The 25,282-nt window shown below is 40.7% G+C and overlaps 2 protein-coding genes and 1 long non-coding RNA gene across 4 annotated transcripts; 2 read left to right on the top strand and 1 right to left on the bottom strand.

The window, feature by feature from the left end:
- The first annotated feature begins 7,889 nt into the window (after positions 1 to 7,889).
- LOC110930926 (anthocyanidin 3-O-glucosyltransferase 2-like) lies at positions 7,890 to 9,500 on the top strand. Its single transcript, XM_022174314.2, has one exon. The coding sequence runs from the start codon at positions 7,979 to 7,981 to the stop codon at positions 9,437 to 9,439; it is 1,461 nt and encodes a 486-aa protein (XP_022030006.1). The 5' UTR covers positions 7,890 to 7,978; the 3' UTR covers positions 9,440 to 9,500.
- A 4,228-nt stretch (positions 9,501 to 13,728) lies between these two features.
- LOC110930925 lies at positions 13,729 to 25,008 on the bottom strand. 2 transcript variants are annotated; one of them, XR_004888965.1, is made up of 3 exons: positions 24,062 to 25,008; positions 23,027 to 23,112; positions 13,729 to 14,315 (listed from the first exon to the last, which is right to left on the bottom strand). It is a non-coding gene; the product is annotated as an uncharacterized LOC110930925 (long non-coding RNA). The 2 variants fall into 2 exon arrangements; XR_002588123.2 differs by lacking the exon at positions 13,729 to 14,315 and adding an exon at positions 21,383 to 22,094 and having other exon boundaries at positions 24,062 to 25,007.
- LOC110930924 (anthocyanidin 3-O-glucosyltransferase 2-like) lies at positions 18,518 to 20,254 on the top strand. The gene has a single exon (XM_022174313.2). It carries the CDS (start codon positions 18,590 to 18,592, stop codon positions 20,144 to 20,146), a length of 1,557 nt encoding a protein of 518 aa, XP_022030005.2. The 5' UTR covers positions 18,518 to 18,589; the 3' UTR covers positions 20,147 to 20,254.
- Positions 25,009 to 25,282: the final 274 nt, after the last annotated feature.

Here is a 25,282-nt window from a genome sequence, read left to right as displayed (position 1 = left end):
TGGGCTAATCGTTCCACTTGTAGTCTTCTCGTATTAGCAGAAAGTGGGCTGATTTGGTTAAACGATCAACAACAACCCAAATGCTGTCGTGACCTGATGACGTGTGCGGAAGTTTTGTTATGAAGTCCATAGCTATACTCTCCCATTTCCATATAGGGATTGGGGGTTGCTCGAGTAAGCCAGAGGGCCTTTGATGTTCAGCCTTGACCCTTGCACAAGTCAGGCACTTCCCAACGTAGAGAGCGATATCCCTTTTCATTCCCGGCCACCAGTACTTGTAACGAAGATCCTGGTACATTTTATCGACACCGGGATGAATAGAATACCGAGATTTGTGGGCTTCGTCCATCAAAATCTTTCGCAGTTCGGTCTGCTTAGGGATCCAAATTCGGTCCAGAAAGTAGAAAATCCCATTCGATTTGCTTACAAGCTGAGCTCCATCGTGATAGATTCTTTCCCTCTTCAAGGTGTGTTCATTAAAACAGGCGTGCTGGGCTTCGCGGATGAGAGTCTCGAGATCGTATTGGGCTTGGGTATTACGAATGCTGAGCAAATAACTCCGTCTGCTGAGCGCGTCGGCAACGACATTTGCTTTGCCTGGGTGATAACGAATCTCACAGTCGTAATCATTGAGAAGTTCTACCCATCGGCGTTGACGCATATTAAGTTCTTTCTGATCAAAGATATGTTGTAGGCTCCTATGATCAGTGAAGATCGTACACTTGGTACCATACAGTTAGTGTCGCCAAATCTTTAACGCAAAAACAACTGCGCCTAGCTCGAGATCATGGGTTGTATAGTTCTTCTCGTGGATTTTGAGCTGTCGAGAAGTGTAAGCTATAACCTTGTCTCGTTGCATGAGAACACAACTGAGGCCGAGGTTGTAAGCATCACAATAGACAATGAAACCGTCGTTACCATCGGGCAATGTGAGAATAGGATTATTGCAAAGCTTATGCTTGAGGGTTTGGAAAGCAGACTCTTGTTCAGTTCCCCAAACAAAAGGCTTGTCTTTATGCGTAAGGGCGGTAAGCGGCACAACGATCTTTGAGAATCCTTCGATAAATCGTCGATAATAGCCCGCTAGTCCGAGAAAAGAACAGACTTCTGATGGGTTCTTTGGCGTAATCCAACTCTTAACTGCTTCAATCTTCGCGGGATCGACATGGATACCCTGACTATTAACTACGTGACCTAGAAACTGAACCTCCTCCAACCAGAACGTAGAGAACTTGGCATAGAGTTGATTCCCCTGGAGTAGTTCGAGAACCAAACGTAGATGTTGCACGAGTTCGGCTTTCGATTTGGAATAGATCAAGACATCGTCGATGAACACGATGGTGAAACGGTCAAGATACGGTTTACACACACGATTCATCAGATCCATGAAGACGACGGGTGCGTTGGTTAAGCCAAAAGGCATCACAACCAACTCGTAGTGGCCTTAGCGAGTGCGGAAAACGGTTTTGGGTATATCTTCCTCTTGAATACGTAGCTGGTGATAGCCTGAACGGAGATCAATCTTCGAGAAACACGTAGCACCTTGCAGCTGGTCAAACAAATCGTCGATGCGAGGTAGGGGATAGCGGTTCTTGATGGTTAGCTTATTCAATTCCCGATAGTCGACGCACATCCTGAACGACCCATCCTTCTTTTTAACGAAGAGGACTGGCGCACCCCAAGGAGAGGTGCTTGGGCGAATAAAGCCTTTCTCAAGTAATTCCTGGAGTTGATTTGAGAGTTCACGCATTTCGGACGGCGCGAGTCGGTAAGGAGCTTTGGCAACGGGGTTGGCTCCAGAAATGAGGTCGATACGGAAGTCGATATAACGACTTGGTGGTAGTCCAGGAAGATCATCAGGGAACACCTAAGGAAATTCACGGACCACTGGGACGTCTTTGACTTCTGTCTTCCTTTTCTTTTCCTTCTCCGCTACTACAATGTTGGCCAAGAAAGATCTGTATTCCTTGCGGAGATACTTGCTAGCTTAGACACAGGACATAAGTTTGAGACCTTTCGAAGCAGTTTCGCCAGAGACACACAGTAAATCCCCATTCACGAGCGAGAATCGAATCATCTTGTCGAAGCACACCACTTCGGCATGGTTCTCATGAAGAAAGTCCATGCCTATTATGACGTCGAAACTTCCGAGCTGCATCGGAATAAGGTTGATTGGGAAGATGTGATTGTTGAGCTCAAGAGTACAATCACGAAGAACAGAATTAACGGCGACGGTTCTCCCAGTAGTGACTTCAACATCGAATGACGAAGGCAGATAAGAGCGCTTACGACTAAGGAACTTTTCAAATTCGAACGACACAAAGCAGTTATCGGCTCCAGTATCAAATAAACACGATGCATAAATACCATTCACAAGGAACGTACCATTGACCATGTTGTTGTCGGTCTGAGCCTTACGCGTGTTGATGTTGAAAGTTCTGGCGCGTGCGGCTTGTTGTTGCTGCTGAGGCTGCTGGGCCGATACGGCCTGGAGAGGAGCAGCAGTGGTAGTGACTGCGCAGTTCTTGTTGCTGGAGCTGCTATTATTGTTCTTCTTCCTTCGGCGTGAGGACTTTGATGACTGAGATGCGGTGGCGGTGGAGTCAGCGGTTGGTGCGGCGGTAGCTTGATGCAGGTGCTTCAAGGTTTTATCCCAGACACCGGCCTTGACTCGCTTGTCGTTGATTTCAGCGGCCAGTAGGTAAGTTTCCTCGATCGTCTTAGTCTTAGTCGCTTGCACGAAATCTGCAACACAGTCAGGCAGGGCTCGGATATACTTCTTGATTGCCATGTCAGAAGTCTTCACCTGATCAGGGCAGATAATGCTGAGCTGCTTGAATCGAGCGGTTAGAGCGGCGTTTTCACCATCCTTCTGCTTAATGTGCCAGAATTCATCTTCCAACTTCTGGCGTTCATGAGGAGGACATAATTCTTGCAGCATGACCTCCTTGAGTTCGTCCCACGATAGACCGTAAGCTGCATCGTTTCCTCGCTTGTTTCTTTCGGCCGTCCACCAGTCTAGTGCGCGGGACTGGAAGACGCCAGTAGCGTTGAGAGTGCGAAGATCGTCGGGGCAACCGCTCTATCGTAGAGTAACCTCAATGGAATCAAATCATTGGAGCAATGCTGTAGGGCCTTCCTCGCCAGTGAATTCTTTTGGCCCACAAGCTTTAAACTGCTTGAAGCTGAAGGCAGTTTTAGGAGTAGCTTTAGGAGCTTCGGTTCTCGACTCCTCAGATGATTTGCTGACGTTTCCGTAGACATCACTGACAGCTTTTGCTACTTGTTTGGCGATAATAGCAGCAAGACGTTTGTCTCTCTTTTCTTGGCGAGTAAGTGGGTGGCGGGATCCAGATGACATTGTCTGCAACAGACATCGTCACCGGACTCAACCAATGTATTCGAATCTCACCTCACACGTCTACTACTTACTAAAGCTCAGGAACACATTCACCCAATCACATATCACAGATTCACTCGATCACAGAAACACGTAAACACATAAGCACATAAGCACGCAAGCACATAAGCACGTAGAGCACAGATACATAGAAGCACAGATGTACATATGCATTTAGTCACTAGATGCAGTCAGAATACAGAAACCTATCATTCAAAGTCTGCGATTGTTCGATTGCGATTGGCATAAGTTGAGCGTATAGCATAGCGAGCAACATAACGTATGGTGTTTCCTTATGGTAGCAACGATTTGTTAATGTTTTGAGATAGAGAAGCAACACGGGTTGTGTGTGTCGATCGAAGTGTGAGCAAAAATCGAGTAAATTTCAAAATTTTAAACACATAAACAGTTAAACACATATAAACAAATAAAATCAACGAGTCATCAGAGTCAGCAGTTGCGGGCTCAGAATCAAAACACGTAAAAATCGAGAGATAGATTGTCTGTGGCTATTAGACATTGACTACCCAAAGCGATTCGACTATTCTCAAGGATCTGTCGTACACATTTTGACTTTCAGGATAGAGCCTCTGCCTCGATTCTTGGGCATCCGGCGCACATCCCTCTTGTCATACTGTGAGTTCGGGTCGTTGGAGTCCGTCGAGACTTTGGTGAGAGTTTTGGTAAAACCATGGACAAGCCGTCAAGGTTAGGGTTTCACCCCTGGCTTGACAACTTCCCCTTGATTTTAGTAAAATAGAGGAGATTATTCATCAAAATATGGATTTCACTCCTGGTTTGGTATAATTCTCCATGTTAAACAAGCGTTCGTTATTGAAAAAGAATTTGATTCGCTTGCTTGCATGAAAGGTGAAACTGTTCCACAAATGATTGAAAGATTTTTCCACCTCAAACTTGAAATGGAGAGAGTTGGTGTGTCAAAAATAATAAAAAGATAATTGATAAGTTGATAAAAACAGCAATGATCAAGCAATTTACTCGAGAGTTTGCGGTTTTCACACCTAATCTTGACTAAATCGCTTTCTCATTATTGAAAGTTCGAGCGCGGTGATAGTGTGGTGTAGGCGAGAATGGCGAAAATTAGCAATAGGCTCATACAAAATCCCTAAATGGACATGCACGAGTCGGTCTATTGGGTCCTAACTATAGTCTAGGTCTCCAAGACATCGACCCGGACTAGGTCGAGTCTTGCGCAGTCACTACCACTTCTGACATGGCAATCAAGAAGTATATCTGAGCCTTATGCGTGTTGATGTTGAAAGTTCTTGACTTTGACTTTCGGAAACACGGGGTGTTACATGGGGGGTTTAGGTTTTTTTTTTTTTTTGGGGGGGGGGGGTGGGGGTTAGGTTTTTTTAGCTATTTTAGGTTGTGTTCACATTGGTTCTCGCGGTTCTCGCAATAAAGGTGGTTCTCGCATGAACTTTACCCTATATATATATATATACGTTTGTGAGTGGGTGGTCCCCACCATTTCAGACCAACCATGTTCGCTCAAGCAAAGTGGACCGCATAGGTCAAAGTCCTACAACAAGGGAAGTCTGGTTGGGGGGTGGCCCGCTCTGCGGACTTGGGCAACAGACAAACCGTTGATGTTGCTCTAAGTTATTTCCTTGGGCTTGAAGTCACTCATACGGACTCGGGCCTATTTTTAAGTCAAGCAAAGTATGCTTTTAATATCTTATCTTGGGGTGGTCTGTCGGATAAAGGCGTTCCATTTCATGACCCCACCCTTTACAGATCCTTGGTTGGTGCCCTTCAATATCTTATCATCACCCAATCGGATCTCTATTAAGCCGTTAATCAAGCTAGTCAATATCTTCAGTCACCCATTACGTCTCATTTTCAGTCTGTCAAACGCATTTTGCGATATGTTATAGGAACAATTTCCTTTGGCTTAACACTCGATAGACCCGTTACAACTAATCTCATTGGCTACTCTGATGCGGATTGGGCTCGGTGCATAGAACACGTCGTTCTACATATGGGTATTCCATTTACCTCGGAGGAAACCTTGTATTTTGGAGTGTTAAGAAACAACCCACGGTATCCAGATTAAGCTGTGAATAAAAAATATATGGCTATGACAAATACAATAGTTGAGATCATCTGGCTTACACACCTTCTTCACGAACATCATGCCCTTCCTCCTTATCGCCCTATACTTCTATGTGACAACAAAAGTGCAATCTTCTTAAGCCAGAATCTGGTGTCATATAAACGGGCCAAGCACATCGACACCGGCTATCATTTTGTTTGCGAGCTAGTGTCCTTTGGTCAGTTATACACAAAATTTGCTTCTACCGGTCTCCAGGTGGCCGATATCTTCACAAAAAAGTTTGACCATACCGCTCTTTGGACGGTTTCGTACCATGTTACGTGTCAGCTCCCCACCTGTTCGATTGGAGGGGGGGGGGGGTGTAATAGCCCAACGTAATCGATGCAATCACATTGTAAATATAGTATTTAATAGTGAGTCCATCTACTTGATTTTTGGTAAAAATCTTCTCCTTGATTTGTGGAGTATTCTACTTATTTATTCTTGTACATTGTATATTGTAATCAATCAGTGAGATATACACATTATCATAAACCATTTTTAACATTTTTCATAATTACAATTAAGGCCAACTGTAGTGGTATCGTGGAATGACAAAGCACAAGCAAACCACATGTTGAACATCACTCTTCTCCTATGTGCTTGCCAAAATTTGATTCCACATGTGGTTTAAACCATGAGATGTGGGTTACCAAAACTTGATTCCGTATGTGGTTTAAACCACGAGGTTGGTTTAAGAGATACGAGGAATTTGATTATTGGGGTAATTCTCCACCAATTAATTTTTTTTTCAATTTCAAACCCACTAATTTCACATACATTCCTATTACACCATTTTACCCCATTTTCATCACATGCTTACGCGTATACCATGTGTCAAAAAAAAAAAAAAAAAAAAAAAAAAAAAAAAAAAAAAACTACATAATCTCACCACTACACATGATCTAACTTAACCCTTTGGACTTTAGCCATTTAAGTTGGTGTGGGATGGCATTTAATTCAAATAATTAATGTAGCTAACCATCTACTTTTCATTGAGTTCTTATATTTATTTATTTTAGTTTTTTAGAACGTTGAATTTCTTTAATTCTATCATCTCTTAGACTTAAACTCAAGACTTTCAAGCCTAATTGTTCATAAACGTTTTGCCTTTGCCAAAGGGTTTACGCCAATGGGTTCATTAAGTGAGCACGTAGAAGCCAAAAATAGTTACACAGTTACACTACATGCCGAACACAACCGCAACCTGTGATCTAAAAAAAGCTATAGATTACCAACTTTGCAAAAAAAAAAAAAAAAAAATCTTTAATAAGTATATTTACTTTTTTTAACAACTTAAATCACACCAAATCCATTTTGACGAGGCTTGAACCCTTGACCTCAAGGAAAGTAACACCTTAACTTCAAGGGGAATTGGCCTGTAATAATCTCTCACCTAGACCTTATTGACCATTAATAATCCCACCTCAGAATATTCCCCCCACCAGTCTCACCTTTCACCTATTTTTCCTACAATGGTCCCTCGTTAAAAAAACTTAACGGAGTTAAGCATTTTTCCAAATTACAAACATATTTTTTAGGGCTTTTGATCAGAACGATGATACGAGTCCATTGATGTAAAACTTACTTCGAAATGGTGCTCCAAGTGACTTGATTTTGGTTATTTGGAAATTTAAACACCCGAATCGAAGCGCCGTTTTCATCGTTTGGAGCACCGTTTCGAGGCAAGTTTTACATCAATTGGTGAGATTATTACAGGTCTAGGTGAGATTATTACAGACCAAATCCATCTTTGACGAGGCTTGAACCCTTGACCTCAAGGAAAGTAACACCTTAACTTCAATGACTAATAACCGGAGATGATTAAAGTTTAAAACTAATGTCTTTTTTTTTTAACAAAATCCTGCTTTGCCGTACTATACCTCATCCAAGCCCCTTTAACCACTCAGACTGGAGGGTATGGAGAGCCTCATCCCCAAGAGAATGGGCCGTCACCTCACCGCCAAGTAAGCGGGGGCTTAAAGGGGATGGACCTAGAAGGTGGGGGATGAACCCCCTTTATATATATATGTATGTATGTATAGCTATGTGTGTGGGAGTGAGGGGCGTCGAGTCCGTCTTCCAGCGGCCGGAGATGACGGGCCTGGCCCGGCGCCGGAGCAGGGGGTGGGGAAGACGGGGCGGCGAGCACAAGCCGGGCATGGGGACGGCCCCCATCCCCTCCAGTCTCACAACAGTTGTCATGTGAAAACAGGTCCCAGTGTACTTAATAAGTTTGTCTTTGTTACACCGATGCTGACATCTGAGGATACAATCTTTGTACAACCTCTAGACGATAAGATTCTACAACAATCAACATGATCCACTAGATACAATGACATCAGGCATAACATCACCAAAACTTGTCTCAACTTTATAACCAATGCTAGATATCTAATATCTTCAAACATATCCTCCAACCAAACCAAACGAAACCAAACTCATTAACCACAACAAAAATGGCAAATATGGTTGCAACGCTAGTGTTCATCCCAGCCCCTGGCCTTGGTCATATCATGTCAACAATCGAGATCGCAAAGTTATTTGTGAATCGAGATCAACGTTTTTCCATAACCGTCCTAGTCATCAAGCCTCCTAGCTCCGATTCTGGCTCGACTATCACCACTTACATCGAATCGTTAGCTAAAAACAACACGGATCGAATATCTTTCGTTGAACTCCCTCAACAAGAAATTGCGCCACCGAGTGACTCAAAAGGTCCCTTGGCTTCTTTCAATGAGTTCATCAAAAGTCATTGCAAATATGTTAAAAACATCGTGGCTGACATGATAAGCCAAACGGGTTCGGGTCAGGTTGCAGGGTTTGTGATAGACATGTTTTGTACTTGCATGATAGATGTGGCTAACGAGTTTGATGTTCCAACCTATGTGTTCTTCACTTCTAATGCTGCTTTTCTTGGATTTAAATTCTTTATCCAGACACTCAACGATGAGCAAAACCAAGACGTTGTTGAGTTGAGCCACTCGGACACCGAAATAACCGTTCCAACGTTAGTCAAACCGATGCCCACGAAGGTCTTTCCGACCGTGTTCCAGACCAGAGAGACTGTAGAATTTGTTTTGTCAGCCGCGCGGAGAATGAGAGAGGTCAAAGCAATAATTGTTAATTCGTTTTTGGAAGTGGAAACACATGCAATTGAGTCGTTGTCTGCTGACAACACCATCCCACCGGTGTATCCAGTGGGACCCATACTCAACCTAGAAGGTGGTACAGGTGGTAGAAAACCATTGGAGGATGACGTCATCAAGTGGTTGGATAACCAACCGCCTTCGTCGGTTGTGTTCTTGTGTTTTGGGAGTATGGGTAGTTTTGATGAGGTTCAAGTGAAGGAGATAGCACGTGCTTTAGAGCAGAGTGGTGTGCGTTTCGTGTGGTCGTTACGCAAGCCTCCGCCAGATAAAACATCTCGTGTCACGATAGAGTACGAGGATTTTAGAGTGGTTTTGCCGGAAGGATTTTTAGAGCGAACAGTTGGAATAGGGAAAGTCATTGGTTGGGCCACACAGGTGGCGGTACTGGGTCACCGTGCAGTTGGAGGGTTCGTGTCCCACTGTGGGTGGAACTCATTGTTGGAGAGTTTGTGGTTCGGTGTGCCAGTGGCAACATGGCCTATGTATGCTGAGCAGCAGATCAATGCGTTTGAAATGGTAGTGGAGCTAGGATTGTCGGTGGAAATCAAATTGGATTATAAAAAGGATTCGTTTATCCCTATGGCAGAATCAGTTGTGGTACCGGCGGAGGAGATAGAAAGTGGGATAAGACGGCTGATGGAGGATGATTTGGTGAGGGCGAAAGTGAAAAAGATGAGTGAGAAGAGCAGATCGACGGTACTGGAGGGTGGTTCATCATATGCATATTTTGGTTCTCTTATTCAAGATTTGATAACAAACATCTCTTAATTAAGTTTTGTCTCTTTAATTCTACTACACTAAAAAGAAAGTTTGTTAGATTTCTTCTCTCGATCCTCATAGTTAATAAACACTTTCTTAAACACACACACAAAAAAAAAAAAAAAAAAAAATCCAAGTGTAGTCTCATTTGCATTTCTAAATCATGAGAATTTGTTTATCAGAATATTTATTGGACTTCTGAAAAAAAGCACTAAATTTAACGGTTAAAATATTGCAACTAAAAAGTATTAAACGTTTGATGTTTTGTGCCAATAGCAACTTTGCATCCAATAGGTTAGTAACACGTTACACATGTTTAATGAAAAGTTGACACGTTAATAGATGACGACGTGCGTTAATGTACATGAAACAATAAAGTTTTGACACGTTAGCAAATGACACAAACTTCTCCAAGTTTTGTAAGAGATGAATGACAACGTAAAGTTAAAAACATGTACATGTCACAAAAGTCTAAATGTCCAATTGTGAGTTTGATTTTTCATGCTATTGGAAAGGTATTTAACTATCAAATTGAGAAAGGTGTGAGAGGTGTTGGGGTGAGGAGGTAGTGCCGTCGAAGGTGGTGTTGCGGTGGTAGGCGTTACGATAGACAAACGACTAACACATTGGTGGTCGCAGTGGGTGTTAATGATTACGGTGGTGTGCAAGTGCAAAGGCGACTATTTATAACAACAAATGTTGGTGATGGAGGCCTCTTTGGATCCATTATAAATTATCTAGTTTCATATTATCAACTTATTTTAAGTCCTAAGATGTTGGTCAAATAGTCAAGAGGTCTGTCCTCTTTAGTGGAGATATAGATTCGATTCTCGCTTAGACCATTTTCGAGGGACATCTGGGTGAGGCGACAAACCGGGGCTTTAATTCCGGGTTCGAACCAAAGACTGGTCAAAGCAGAAAGTCAAACACTGTTTGACCTTCATGCTTGAAAAGCGATAAAAGAACGAAAGAAGCTTACAAAGGGTCCAAGCTAGGGAGAACTTGATCTATAACACTCAGGTATGAAGCAAAGGCTTCAACTTATAGCATTAATCAGATCAAGGGTGAGCAGAAATGAAAGGGGGCTTGGGTATTTATAGTTTTCGGTAAACCGTTAGGATCGTTTCTTCCTAAAGGGGCATTAATCTTGGCCATCCATGTGGGCACATGGTATTCAAATACAAGGGGACATGTAAAACTATCAAAATCGAGCAGATGGTATCCAAAAACCATGAACAAAACCATCAAAAACAAGCTGGAAGGCCAGATTCAATGTTTCTGATCTGTAAGTCTGTCGCGCCCCGCGTAGCTTTACTCCTCTGCTTACGCGGCCTGATGTGCTAAAAGTGGTCTAATTAAACTAACTAATTTTTACCCTAAACTAGACACTCTAAGTTTTAAATTTATAAACTAAGACTCTCTAAAACCTAGACCACACAACCGGCAAGTGTACCGATCAATGCAGTATAGCCTAAGTAAGTCCGAGTATCGAACCCACGAGACTCTCTAATTACGTTGACTAGACTCGACTAACTTAATTGACCTAACTGAATTACTTGTTTTTTATTGTTTTGGGGGGTTTTCTAACAATCCTAAAAAATGCAATTAAATTTAAACTAATTAATTAGACTAACTAGACGTGACTTTGGAACGAAGGTTTTGCTCAGCAGTGATGAAGAACTACCTAGGTTGGAATCCTATTTAACTAGGAATGGATTTCTGTTCGAAACTAGAGTGGTATGGATCCGGGATCTTCATGTGCTAAACCCTAAGAAATCCCTACTAAGACCTCCCGACCCTTCTCAGGAAGAAACCTGTGAGACTCTACAGGGCTGTTATGACTACCGGTTGGTTAGACTTTCTCTCAGTCCTCTAACTTCTTTAAAAGTGCCTTAACAGGCCCGGCCCATAGGGTGTGCAGGGTGTTCACCCGCGCAGGGCCCAAATAAAAAATATTCTCGTTAATATATGCATATATAATATATACATCCAATAAAAACAAGAATTTTGTAACAGCTCATTTGGTTCGGCGCTTCCATATCTTTGCAAGAAATCCAGGTTCGAGTCTGGACATTAAAAGTTTGCCAATTCTTTTTGTTCAGCAGCTGCAAGTTGTAACAGTGCTTATTTTAGGGCCTAACATTAAATTATTTTTGTTCAGCAGATGTAATTACTCTTGGGCCTAACATTTACTAAATTGGCACTTTTTAAGAAAAAATGATTGAAGCCCACTTGGAATATAATCTCAGTAACAACAGCCAAAAAATGAAATAGTTAGATTTTCAAACAACTAACCCACTTAGCTTACTGAATCAAATCTCTCGTGAGCCAAAAATAAGCTGAAAGAGAATAGTAAAACTCATAGTTTTGGCACATTTATATAAATAAGTAGCAGTGTGCAAATTGCAAGTGAATGTATGTAATATGTTTTACATTGGGTTTTGACAACCAAAAGAGTAGCTTACTTAACAGAATATTAACATATTTACATTCTATATTTATCTATATTCTGTTATTATTGAATTTATACACTTGAGAGACAAAGATACGAACACCTTCATCTGTAATGAAAGTAACTCGGGCCAAATTGAATAAACAAAACTAATTTAAAATCCAATTAATGAATTGAGGGGTGTTGCTTGGCAAAAAAAAAAAAAAAAAAAAAATTGCGAATAGGGCCCAATTTTTTTCTTGCACAGGGCCAAAATTTCTTTTGTGATTTTCGGAGACTGCCCTGTGCCTTAATCCGACAATCTACCTCTCAGCGCGAAAGTCTAAGGCAACTATGGATTTTAATTTAGTTTAATAGACACGAATAAGATTAGGGAACTAAGACCGATTTCTCTCAAAACCTAATCCTAGCTATATATATCAAACTGAGACCTATTAATAAACTCGAGCCTCTCAGCGACAAGATTAGCAGAATATCAAGTTCTAAAAATATTTTATTTACCGTTTCTAAGGTTATTGGCCAATTCACCCAAAGACTACCCGAACCCGCAAAGACTCGAACAATCAACACAAACCTATCCTATGAAAGACATTCACCAAGGTTCATGTGAAACGAATAAACAATCAATAATCAAAACTAGATACGCATATGCACTAAGTTAAAGATTCCAAAGTTCTTTAGTTTTTAAGAAAAATCCATACACATGACAATAAATGAATAGAAATCCAAACTTTATTAAATATTAATCTTAAGCTAGGTAGTATCAAAATGTTTAGCCAGAAAACATAGTCTTAAAAACAATCAAACAAGGTTTAAATTATAGAATTCATTGGATAAAACAAAGAAAATAAGAAAACTAGAAGAATCGGATAACTAAACCCGGTAATTCCTTGTTCTCCAAGCCTCCCGCCCGATCCCCGTGATTCTCTAGCTTCAACCCTTGTCAATATTCTCTAAAAATACGTCCGGGGCTGACTTCGTACGTCTCCCTCTGTATCTTCGTGCGTCTCTCCTGATGTCTCCGATCATCTGATGTCTTTTTTTCCTAATAGGGATCCCCCAAATTCCTTTTCATCGATCACATGATGTGCTCTCTAAATGGCTACAAGATCCAACAAGCAAGTGGCCTTCATCAAGAATTAGTGTATCACGATCCATTGGGTCTGTTGTCATGTGAGGCTCCAATTCAGCCCAAAACAATTCATTCATATTCATATCTGATAAAAATCAAACTAAATGAACAGTGAATTTATGGTATATTAGAATATGGGGTGTGGGGCGAGGTTGTGGCGTGAGTTGGGTACAAACGCCCAAGTCACCACTCCGGGTGGGCTTGGGTTTCGGCATGGCTCCTTGGGCGGGGGTTTCAACCCAGGCGTTGGACGGGGCTATCAAGATGACATGTCGGGATCTCATTGGCCAAGACAAGTAGCCGTTTGGGCTAGCCGTTGGCCAACGGCTATGTGTTTAAAAAAAATTATTCACTATAAATACTCACACTTCTATTATTTTTTTACAATATGGGGTATGGGGGCGGGGTATGGGGCGGGGGTTGTGGCGTGGGTTGGGTACAAACGCCCAAGTCACCACCCCGGGTGGGCTTGGGTTTCGGAGTGGCCCCTTGGGCGGGGGTTTCAGCCCAGGGGCGGGGGTTGTGGCGTGGGTTGGGTACAAACGCCCAAGTCACCATCCCAGGAGGGCTTGCATTTCGGTGTGGCCCCTTGGGCGGGGGTTTCAACCCGGGCGTTGGACGAGGCTATCAAGATGATATGGCGTGATCTCATTGGCCAAGACAAGTAGCCTTTTGGGCTAGCCGTTGGCCAACGGCTATGTGTTTAAAAAAATATTCACTATAAATACTCACATTTCTATTCATTTTTTACCACAACTACTCCACCTCTTCTATAATCATCTCTATCTTATTTTAAAAAAAATTCTCATCCAACCACAATACGAAAAATGAATCCTCATAATCGTGGTTTTGACCCGAACAATCCGTGGGCATTCCAAGAAACACCTAGCTCAGCATCCAATCGTCCAATTGCTCCCTTTTTAATACACTCCACGATGCCGGATATGGCTGGTTACGCATCGTTTATCTCGAATCGTTTGAGGAATGATGTCAGTCGAAAACACCAATGCCTTTCGCACAACGCGCGTCATTGAAAAACACTAGTTAATATGATATACAATGGTCAAAATCCTTTAAGCTCGGTCAACTGATGGCTTGTTTTTATTTCATGTCATGGATTTAATTTCCACTTTCATCTCTTGTGCACTTATAGCCCTTTTAGTTTATAAGATAGAGATAAGTGGCCTCGATCCAATCACGAAAAAATGGCTGCAATTTTTATTCACTCACTGGCGTCACCACTCTGCCCAACTGGCTGGTCATTTAAATGTTCCTCTTTTTCGCTCCATTTGCACCAGCACCTGCAAAACACAAAATAATATAATATAATGCTAAAAGCTAAAAAGAACAAATAAAAACTATACAAAAATTATACAATTTACACGGGATAAATATGTGTATTTTACCCATATCACCGCCCGCATAAGATCTTTGGCAGATTGTCAAAACTAGCCCCTACAAGTCCAAAACTTGTATTTTGATGCATATTTGACACGTTTAAGCCCCGTTAACCTCATTTCAATGCTCTAAAATGAAGTTAAAGTATAGAGAACTTAAAATATGCTCAAAAACATCTCGGATGTCGGTTCGTTTGGTCGTACGGTTGCGTTATTCGGTTAATTACGACGAAAGTCGTAACGAACACAAAAACGATCCAAATTAAGCGACAAATGGAATTTTATCATGCCAATCATTAAAATAAAATATTTTAATGACTACATAAATTTTTGGATGTCCGGATATATTCAGAACGTAAGATATTTGTGAAAATGCAAACTTATGCACTTTTTGACTCTTTTAGTCCCTATTGATCAAATAAGTTTATTTTAGCATACCGAACTCCTCAAAGCCTATTTCTAAGCTATGTAAAGGATATTTAGGGTATGTTTAACTTATGATAAAGTTCCAGAATGTTCGTTACAGTACGAATCGGCATACCTTCGCAGTTTGTCGAAATTAGTCCCTGTAAGCGAATAAACTTAATTTCGACACACCAAACCTTCCAAAACTTATTTCTAAGTTATGTAAAGGTTGTTTAAGGTATGTTAAGCCTATGTCACTATTCCGGAGTGTTTGTCGCGTTAAACTTATTATGTTTACGCATCAGTTCACGTATAACTATCCAGAAAGCGATTTAGAGCTTGAAATCGAACAAGAATTGATATGTGCAAATGATACACATATTTATACAAATCCCAAGTATGAAATACAATATTACATTGATTTGGTATTGGTTTGATGGCCGTGGAGGCACAAATGTCACACTAGACTTAATGAATGGATTGATATGAAGTTTTTACCTTTTTCGTCAATCGCATGAATGTTATGGATTGATTGTGTTTAGTAAAGAGTTTGTTTTATTGATTTGATGCACATGCGTACTTTAATTTGATTTATTATTGTCATTTGCTTCGTATGATTCTTAGTGACGGTCTTTATCACAACATAGAGTCAAGCTAGGGTTTTAGATTTTGGTGAGTGTCTATATTACGTAAGAAATCTTAACTCTTTAGGGTGGAATTGGCCAATAAACCCTAGAAGTAATTGTTAGTAATTTGCTAGGTTTTAGTGTTCTGCTAGTCCTTATAGCTGGAAGGTGCGGGGCTATTGATAGGTCTTACCCGTCGAATTGCTTTAGACAGTCCTTGGAAAAGGTCGTGCCTTAGTTGCCCCGTCGATTTATTAGTCAATCAAGTCAAGTTAAATAATCCAAACTACCCTAGATCTATGATGGGAAAAGAGTAGGTCAACATTAGGGTACTTACATAATAATTAGACAACTGGAAAGACTTCTAATAACCGGTAGGATTAACGGCCTAGGTAGCGCCATAAGTTTCACCTCGAGAAGGGTTGAGGGGCTTAGTTGGTGTCTTAATAGGTTTAGTACTTTAAGATCCCGGTTCCATAAATTGGTAATTCTTTAAAATCAATACAGGATTCTAGTCTAGGTGGTCTCGTTCGTCATATAAGAATCGTCTTTGTCTTCTTTAGTGTTAGTCTAGTTTTTAGTTAATTAATTAGTTTAAATAGATTTCCTTAGATTTTCCGTAACCCCCCCCCCCCCCCGCAAAAAAAAATACAATTAAACATTTTAAGTCGCGTCTGTCAGCGTCTATTAGAGTTTAGTTTACGTGATAGATAGAGTCTCGTGCTTCGATATCCGGACTTCCTAGGATTATACTACATTGATCGGTACACTTGTCGATTGTGTGGTTTTAGGTCGAGTCTAGAATTAAAGCTTTTTAGTGTCTAGCTTAGAGAGTATAATTTAGTTAATTTTTATAATATGTTTAGCACACATCAGAACTTTGAATTAAATATGCTATTTTGGTATACTTTTTTTTTTATCTATAAGCATTTAAATTTATTTATATACAAGAATAAAAATATATGTAAAATAATCTAATTGAAATAAGCATGTATCTCAACACCAAAATATATATTTCATCAAATATAACTTAAATATAATTGAGTTATTTTAACGCATAATATAACTATAAAGTATAAACCACAACGAAGTAGTAAAGTTTATAATATATATGAAACAATAAAATATATATATAAAACACAAAAGAAGTTTTTTTAACGGCAAAGAACAACATGCCAACCACCGTGACACCGGGCATTGTGGCCAAGGTCGACTACTCGACCACTGCCAGCCCCTTAACTCTCCCCAGATGCGCGGAAACCCGACCTCCACCGGCCGAAGACACAACAATGGAATAATCAGAAAAACATCGCGTCCCATCAAAGTCGAACCGGCGTCACCCGTATTTACTTATACAAACAGATAATAGTCGATGCGTAAAACTGGAGGCCCTTGAAATTATGGGGCCTAAAGCCCTAGCTTTACTTGGCTTATGCTTAAGCCGGTATACGGACTCCGGGCTATTTTTAAGTCAAGCAAAGTATGCTTTTGATATCTTATCTCGGGCTGGTCTGTTGGATAAAGGCGTTCCATTTAACGACCCCACCCTTTACAGATCCTTGGTTGGTACCCTTCAATATCTTATCATCACCCAATCGGATCTCTCTTAAGCCGTCAATCAAGCTAGTCAATATCTTCAGTCACCCACTACGTCTCATTTTCAGTCTGTCAAACGCATTTGCGATATGTTATAGGAACAATTTCATTTGGCTTAACACCCGATAGACCCACTACAACTAATCTCATTGGCTACTCTGATGCGGATTGGACTCGGTGCATAGAACACGTCGTTCTACATATGGGTATTCCATTTACACCTCGGAGGAAACCTTGTACCTTGGAGTGCCAAGTAACAACCCATGATATCCAGATCGAGCTGTGAATCAGAAATATATGGCTATGAGAAATAGAACAGCTGAGATCATTTGGCTTACACACCTTCACGAACATCATGCCCTCCCTCCTGATCGCCCTATACTTCTATGTGAAAACAAAAGTGCAATCTTCTAGTGGTCTCGTGGAATGACAAAGCACAAAGCAAACCACATGATGAACATCACCCTTCTCCCACGCCAAAATTTGATTCCACATGTGATTTAAACCATGAGATGTGGGTGCCAAAACTTGATTCCACATGTGGTTTAAAACCACAAGGTTGGTTTAAGAGATAGGAAGAATTTGATTGTTTGGGGTAATTCTCCACCAAACTTTTTTTTCAATTCCAAATCCACTAATTTCACATATCTCCCCATTACACCATTTACCTCGTTTTTATCACATGCTTATGCGTACGCCACGTGTCAAATAATTAATGTAGCTAACCGCTAGATTTAAGATGTGAGCCCACTTATAAAAAAATGATACCCATCAAAAAAAAGTATACCCATAACATCTATGTCAGCTTTTTGTTTGAAAACATTCAATTAAAAACGACATGCTTTCTAGATGATCATGCATATACATATTGTATACCACCGAATTACCCTATTTCCTTTATGGGGAAGAAAGAAAATTAAGGACCCTGCAAGTATTGGTAAAACTACAATTATTGTTAACCAATGAAAATTTGTTCGTGGTAAAGACAAGATACACTTGGACCAGAAAACTTGTGCCCAAAAATAAGATATTTTTGGGCATAGCTTTTTGTGGTTCTACTTTTCATTAAGTTTTTATATTTATTTATTTCAATTTTTTGGAACGTTGAATTTCTTTAATCCTATCATCGGTTAGACTTAAACTCAAGACTTTCAAACCTAATTGTTCCTAAACGTTTTGCCTTTATCAATGGGTTTATGCCAATGGGTTCATTACTTCATTTAGTGAGCACGTAGGAGCCACAAATAGTTACACATTTACACTACATGCTGAACACAACCAACTTTGTAAAAAAAAGATCTTTAATAAGTATATTTACTTTCTTTAACAACGTAAATAACATCAAATCCATTTTTTACGGGGCTCAAACCCTTGACAAAATCCTGCTTTGTGTGTTCACCCATTTTGCCGTACAAGCCCCTTTAACCACCCACAATTTAGTTGTTTATGAGTCCAACAGTTGTCATGTGGCTAAGTTTTTGTCTTTGTTTTACACCTCTAGACGATAAGATTCTACAACAATCAACATGATCCACTAGTTGCAATGACATCATGCATAACATCACCAAAACTTGTCTCAACTTTATAACCAATGCTAGATATCTAATATCTTCAAACAAACCAAACTCATTAACCAAAACAAAAATGGCAAATATGGTTGCAAAGCTCGTGTTCATCCCAGCCCCTGGCCTTGGTCATATCATGTCAACCATCGAGATCGCAAAGTTATTTGTGAATCGAGATCAACGTTTTTCCATAACGGTCCTAGTCATCAAGCCTCCTAGCTCCGGTTCTGGCTCGACTATCACCACTTACATTGAATCGTTAGCTAAAAACAACACGGATCGCATATCCTTCGTTGAACTCCCTCAACAGGAAATTGCGCCACCGAGTGACTCAAAAGGTCCCTTGGCTTCTTACAATGAGTTCATCAAAAGTCATTGCAAATATGTGAAAAACATTGTGGCTGACATGATAAGCCAAACGGGTTCGGGTCAGGTTGCAGGGTTTGTGATAGACATGTTTTGTACTTGCATGATAGATGTGGCTAATGAGTTTGATGTTGCAACCTATGTGTTCTTCACTTCTAATGCTTCTTTTCTTGGATTTAAATTCTTTATCCAGACATTCAACGATGAGCAAAACCAAGACGTTGTTGAGTTGGGCCACTCGGACACCGAGATAACCGTTCCAACGTTTGTCAAACCGATGCCCACGAAGGTCTTTCCGACCGTGTTCCAGACCAGAGAGACTGTAGACATTGTTTTGTCAGCCGTGCGGAGAATGAGAGATGTCAAAGCAATAATTGTTAATTCGTTTTTGGAAGTGGAAACACACGCAATTGAGTCGTTGTCTGCTGACAACACCATCCCACCGGTGTATCCGGTGGGACCCATACTCAACCTAGAAGGTGGTACGGGTGGTGGTGGAAAACCATTGGATGATGACGTCATCAAGTGGTTGGATAACCAACCGCCTTCGTCGGTTATATTCTTGTGTTTTGGGAGTATGGGTAATTTTGATGAGGTTCAAGTGAAGGAGATAGCACGTGCTTTAGAGCAGAGTGGTGTGCGTTTCGTGTGGTCGTTACGCAAGCCTCCGCCAGATAAAACATCTCATGTCACGATAGAGTACGAGGATTTTAGAGTGGTTTTGCCGGAAGGGTTTTTAGAGCGAACGGTTGGAATAGGGAAAGTCATTGGTTGGGCCCCACAGGTGGCGGTACTGGGTCACCGTGCAGTTGGAGGGTTCGTGTCCCACTGTGGGTGGAACTCGTTGTTGGAGAGTTTGTGGTTCAGTGTGCCAGTGGCAACATGGCCTATGTATGCTGAGCAGCAGATCAATGCGTTTGAAATGGTAGTGGAGCTAGGATTGTCGGTGGAAATCAAATTGGATTATAAAAGGGATTCGTTTATCCCTATGGCAGAATCAGTTGTGGTACCGGCGGAGGAGATAGAAACTGGGATAGGACGGCTGATGGAGGATGATTTGGTGAGGGCGAAAGTGAAAAAGATGAGTGAGAAGAGCAGATCAACGGTGCTGGAGGGTGGTTCATCGTATGCGTATTTTGGTTCTCTTATTCAAGATTTGATAACAAACATCTCTTAAGTTTTGTCTCTTTAATTCTACTACACTAAAAAGTAAGTTTGATAGTTTTCTTTTTGTCGATCCTCATAGTTAATAAACCCTTTTTAAAGTATAGTCTCATTTGCATTTCATGTGAATAACTTGTTTATCAGAATATTTATTGGACTTCTGAAAAAAAGCACTAAATTTAACGGTTAAAATATCACAACTAAAAAGTATTAGAACATGGGGTATGGGGCTTGGGTTGGGGCGTGGGTTGGGGGAAAACGCCCAAGCCATCATCTCGGGTGGGCTGGGTTGAGGCGTGGCCCTTGGGGCTTGGTTTTCAAGCCGGGCGTGGAGCGGGGTGCAAACTGAAATAGCGGGCTGTGAATGGCCCATTCAAACTAGCCGTTGGGGGCTAATCTAAAAAAAATTCCTATATATACCTTAGCATATTTAACATTTTTCTCACACAATATCAAACACATAAAACACAATCTTGCCATGAGTTCTTCAAGTTATAGTGAATCGTCATCATCATCTGACGATGGTGCGGAAATATTTTTACAAAGATCGCGGCGGTGGTGAAAGCTATCGTGGAAGACGAAGACGATGAGGAAGAGACTCAACAACCTAAACGGAGGAGAAGGTACATCGCCAAAAAGGAGGCTCCAGTAAATTTCCTGACTGACCCCTTAGAGGGGAGGTCCACTTTACGCCCGGCGGACATCCTTGTGTTTGGATGGGAAGGGGGAAACACGCTTGTGTAGATTTAACTGGAGTCTCCCCCCTTGTCGGGCTCAAGGACAAGGGCTTTGTCGTAGGGCAAGCGGTGCTCAAGGCAGAGGCGAGCAAAGTGGCAAAACATGAGAAAGCCTGCCTGGAGAATCAACATGTGTTTGTCCCGTTTGCGTTTGATACCTTTGGTGGTCTCGCTCCTGACGCTGTGCGACTTTTGAACCGGGTTCAAAAAGTCGTTAATAGTAATTCTTCGTCGCTAAAGGTTTCAAACTTTGTATTTAGTAGAATTGGTTTTTCTATTCAAAAGGGGGTGGCGGCGCAACTTGTTGCCCGACTACCTGCCATTGCTTTGTAAAAAAAAAAAAAAAGACATTAAAAGAAAAAAAAAAAAAAGTACATCGCTCGTGAACGGCACACCGCTAACGATTTGTTGGTAAGCGATTACTTCTCAGCGGAACCTAAGTATGATGAAAAAATGTTTAGGCGTCGTTTTCGTATGAGTAGAAACTTATTTTTAAGGATATCTAGAGATCTTGAGGAGAAGTATGTTTATTTCCAACAAAAACCCGATGTAACCAGGCAATTAGGATTTAGTACGTGGCAAAAGGTCATGGCCGCACTTAGGCAGTTAGCGTACGACAATAGTTCGGACATTATGGATGACTATTTAAAAATGTCTGCACGTGTAGCTAGTGAAAGTCTTCACAACTTTTGTTCGTGTATTCTAGAACTTTATAGGAAAAGATATTTGAGAAAGCCCTCGTTTAGTGACATGCAACAAATATTGGAACATCACGCAGATTATCATGGGCTACCCGGATGCTAGGTAGTTAGATTGTATGAAATGGCCTTGTGAACTTTGTCCTACCCAATGGTAAGGCGCTCACACTAGTGGATTTCACGGGGTGCCAGCCATCATGCTTGAAGCAGTTGCGTCCCAAGATCTTTGGATATGGCATGCGTTCTTCGGTATGCCAGGTTCACATAATGATATTACCATCATAAACCACTCGCCTCTTTTCAATGATCGGGTAAATGGTATAGGACCCAAAGGAACTTTCTTTGTAAACGGGGTTGAGTACGTGTGTCACACCCCGAAATTATCAGAGCATGGCGTGACTGGACCGGTATCTTCATTGCACAGCGGAAGCAATTAGCTAAGACTTCTAGAAAATGAACGCCGCTAAGTACTCGACTTCCCATGGGTTCTCCTATTCCAACCGTTCCATAGTTTTGAAAATGCAACCTGAGAAAGAACATGCGAAAAAGTCAACATAAAGTTGAGCGAGTTCATAGTTTGTTTTGAAAAGATTTAAAATAAATCTTTTTGATAACCGGTTTTAAAGTTGCTGAGAAAATATAGTAAAATCATTTTCTTGGCATGATATATGAAAACTGTGAGTCTAGCCCACGAGAGTCTTTGTGCCTTGCACGAGAGAGAACGAGTCGAGCCCAAACGAACCTTTGTAAGCAGGATCAGCGCGTCCTCTTACTTAGGTATAATTTGAAAAACGTTACCAAAGTTTGTAAATCCATGTATTTGTGAGTTTCCATCCAATGATTCTTATGAATATATGAAAGTTTTAGTGTTGTAAATGGGTATGTAAAGCGTCTATGAACAGGTTGATCGTTAATGTTTCGCGAGGACATTAACGTATGCGGCGACATAGGAAGTACTCAACCTGTGTAGACGGTTTTTAGTGTCGAATCACCTCGACTGTGTCGAATCACCTCGACTGTGTGAATCACTTCCACTGTGTCGAATAACCTCGACTGTGTCAAATCACCTCGACTGTGTGAATCACCTCGACTGTGTCGAATAACCTCGACTGTGTCGAATCACCTCGACTGTGTCGAATAACCTCGACTGTGTCGAATCCCCTCGACTGTGTCGAATCACCTCGATTGTGTCGAATCACCTCGACTGTGTCGCCCGTACCCATTAGAAAATCATGCACGTTTCGTAATATGCAAATCAAATTTGTAAAACCGGTATGTTTGATCGAACTCATTCGTAAACCATTTAAGTTCCTTGAAATTCATTCGCAACACGGTTTATAAATATGAGTTTTCGTTCATCGAAAAGTTGTTTATTTTTGCAAAACTTGCATGTCTTTCCACCCCCGAAAACATTTATAAGAAATGTAAAACAGTAAAAAGTGGGGGTTATGAACTCACCTTGACATTCTTGTGCAAAGCTAGTTATCGTGATTCTGTGATGTCGTTTCCAAGACGTGACTCGCTAGCGTGCAACTAAAGCATTCCTAATCAAGGAATAATTATAAGTTTCTTATTTAAACGTAGTTAAACTACGTGTCCGAGCTCTACCGAGTCGTTAACTAAACGACCCTAAGGTAATGTTATCTTTACTTAAAATAACCAATCTATGGTTATTTGATTACGTTTATAGTCAGGGTAGAACTAAGTCTCGGAAACGACTTAGTTTTCCGTGTGATTTCAAATATATATTTTTATGTATATAATCAAATATATATACATACTAAGTTGTGTTAGTCGTTGTGATAGAAAGCGTAGAGGGATAGCGGTATGTCTCGTTGTGGTCTTCGTAAGATGAGAATAAATAAATATATTAATGGTGCGACAATCTATCGTTGACGCTTGTAAGATGAGAATAAAAAAACGTTATATTTATTTTATAAACTTACACCAGTTATCGACGTTTGAAATAAATATAAACGATTATATTTATTTTAAAAAAATATTTCCGAGTTTTGGGCATTTGAAATAAATATAGATAATTATATTTATTATATAAAAGTTTTTGAGTTTTCGCCGATCAGAATAAATATAATAACTAATAAATATGAACAATAGAATTTATTTTATATAACTTATCGGGTTTCGCTAATTTATAACTCGTTTTGTAAATCGTAGAACGTCATCAAATTAAATATATATTTATATTTATTTTAAAAGAAGAACTCGAAATTCGATAAATGTCATTTTTAGATCATAAATACGAGCTGTGTTTCGGGTTTTTACGAAAATCGGGCAGAGTTTCCTCTGTTTTTGGACAATCCCGACAATCGAGAGTCGATATATTTTTCAAAATTCAATCAACATATATGATTTTCCGCAAAGTTTGTTGAGCACTAAAATAAATAAAATATGATACGACGGTTCAAGCTCGGTTCGCGTAACTAAATAAATCTAAGAATAACGTAATAACGACTTGTAACGCCTAAACTTTACCGGGTCCTAAGTCGACCGCGTTTGACCTGTTTGACCGCTGTTGACCCGAGTTGACTCGGGTTTTGACCATGTGGACCGGGTGTTGACTGTGTTGACCCAGAGTACTTGACCCACAAGTTGTCCCGATTACCACTTTTCGATTTCACATAACAAAATCCAAATCAGTGGCTTGATTTAGACACCATTGAATCCAAATCAAATTCCACATGGCTCCCATTAACATCTTTAACTCCAGATCCATCAACGTACCAAGAGCTCGCCAGAATCCCCAAAAACCCATCGGAAAATAAGGAGAATTATGAGTGCACTTGATTACCGTTCAGCAATCGAAAAGAAAAATAAAACTAAAACAGTTGCTCTTACCGATGAAGCCACGGCTGCCGGAGTTCTGAGGCACCGCCATCGCCATCAGCCGTTCTCCAACCACCGACATTCCGGTGTCGCGGGTCTCTCTCCCCTCAAATCAGCTTTCTTAGTCTGATCACTCTACTTGAACCGTCATCTGGCACCACCGTACGCCACCACCAACCGGTGGTGGCCGTTTAATCGTCTGCAATAGGAGGGGGTGTATGGTGGATATAAAATGAAACGGGGTGGGGGTTCTGTGGGTGTCCCGTCAGAACGAGGAACGAAGGGGGTTGTGTGGGTGTGTCGCGTCGGTGGAGGGGCGTCGGCAACAGGTGCCGCCAGAGCCGGAATCATGATCTCCGGTGACATGTGTGAAGAGAGAGAAGGGAAAATCAAAGGGTGTCTGTTGTTGTGCGTGTATTTGTTTTGTGAAGGGAGGGTTTTCAAAGTTACATATGTTGTCTGTGTGTATATGTTTGCAAAAAGGAAAAAAAAGATTTTTGCAGTACATGTGATGCATGTATGCCATCAAATGAGGAATGGGGATAGTGATCATGGTGATATGATCTTTGACCAAGTTTTTAGAGAAAGTAGGAACATATAGGGTGTAGGTGTGAATAGAATATCTTGGGTTAATTATCTACCTACACATGTTTGCATCCATACAAATACATATGAACGTATACATGCACATATATGTGTATTTAATGAGTTTAAATTGTAAATAAATTATGTATTCAACATACGAATGACTATAAATGTCATTGATTACAATTTAACTAATTTTTTTCAAACTCTTTAGTTCGCAATATATTCATATTTTATATAAATTGTTTTGATAAAAAAATATATATATATATGAGCATCTATGGC

The sequence above is a fragment of the Helianthus annuus genome, chromosome 3, assembly GCF_002127325.2.
Source record: "Helianthus annuus cultivar XRQ/B chromosome 3, HanXRQr2.0-SUNRISE, whole genome shotgun sequence".
Taxonomy (NCBI): Eukaryota; Viridiplantae; Streptophyta; class Magnoliopsida; order Asterales; family Asteraceae; genus Helianthus; species Helianthus annuus.
The sequence above is the reverse complement of the archived record's forward strand: the minus strand, read 5'-3'. Positions and strand labels throughout refer to the sequence as shown.

What these genes read in the sequence shown, in the direction of transcription:
- LOC110930924 (XM_022174313.2), top strand. Translation starts at nt 18,590, where the DNA reads ATGCATAACATCACCAAAACTTGTCTCAACTTTATAACCAATGCTAGA.
- LOC110930926 (XM_022174314.2), top strand. Translation starts at nt 7,979, where the DNA reads ATGGCAAATATGGTTGCAACGCTAGTGTTCATCCCAGCCCCTGGCCTT.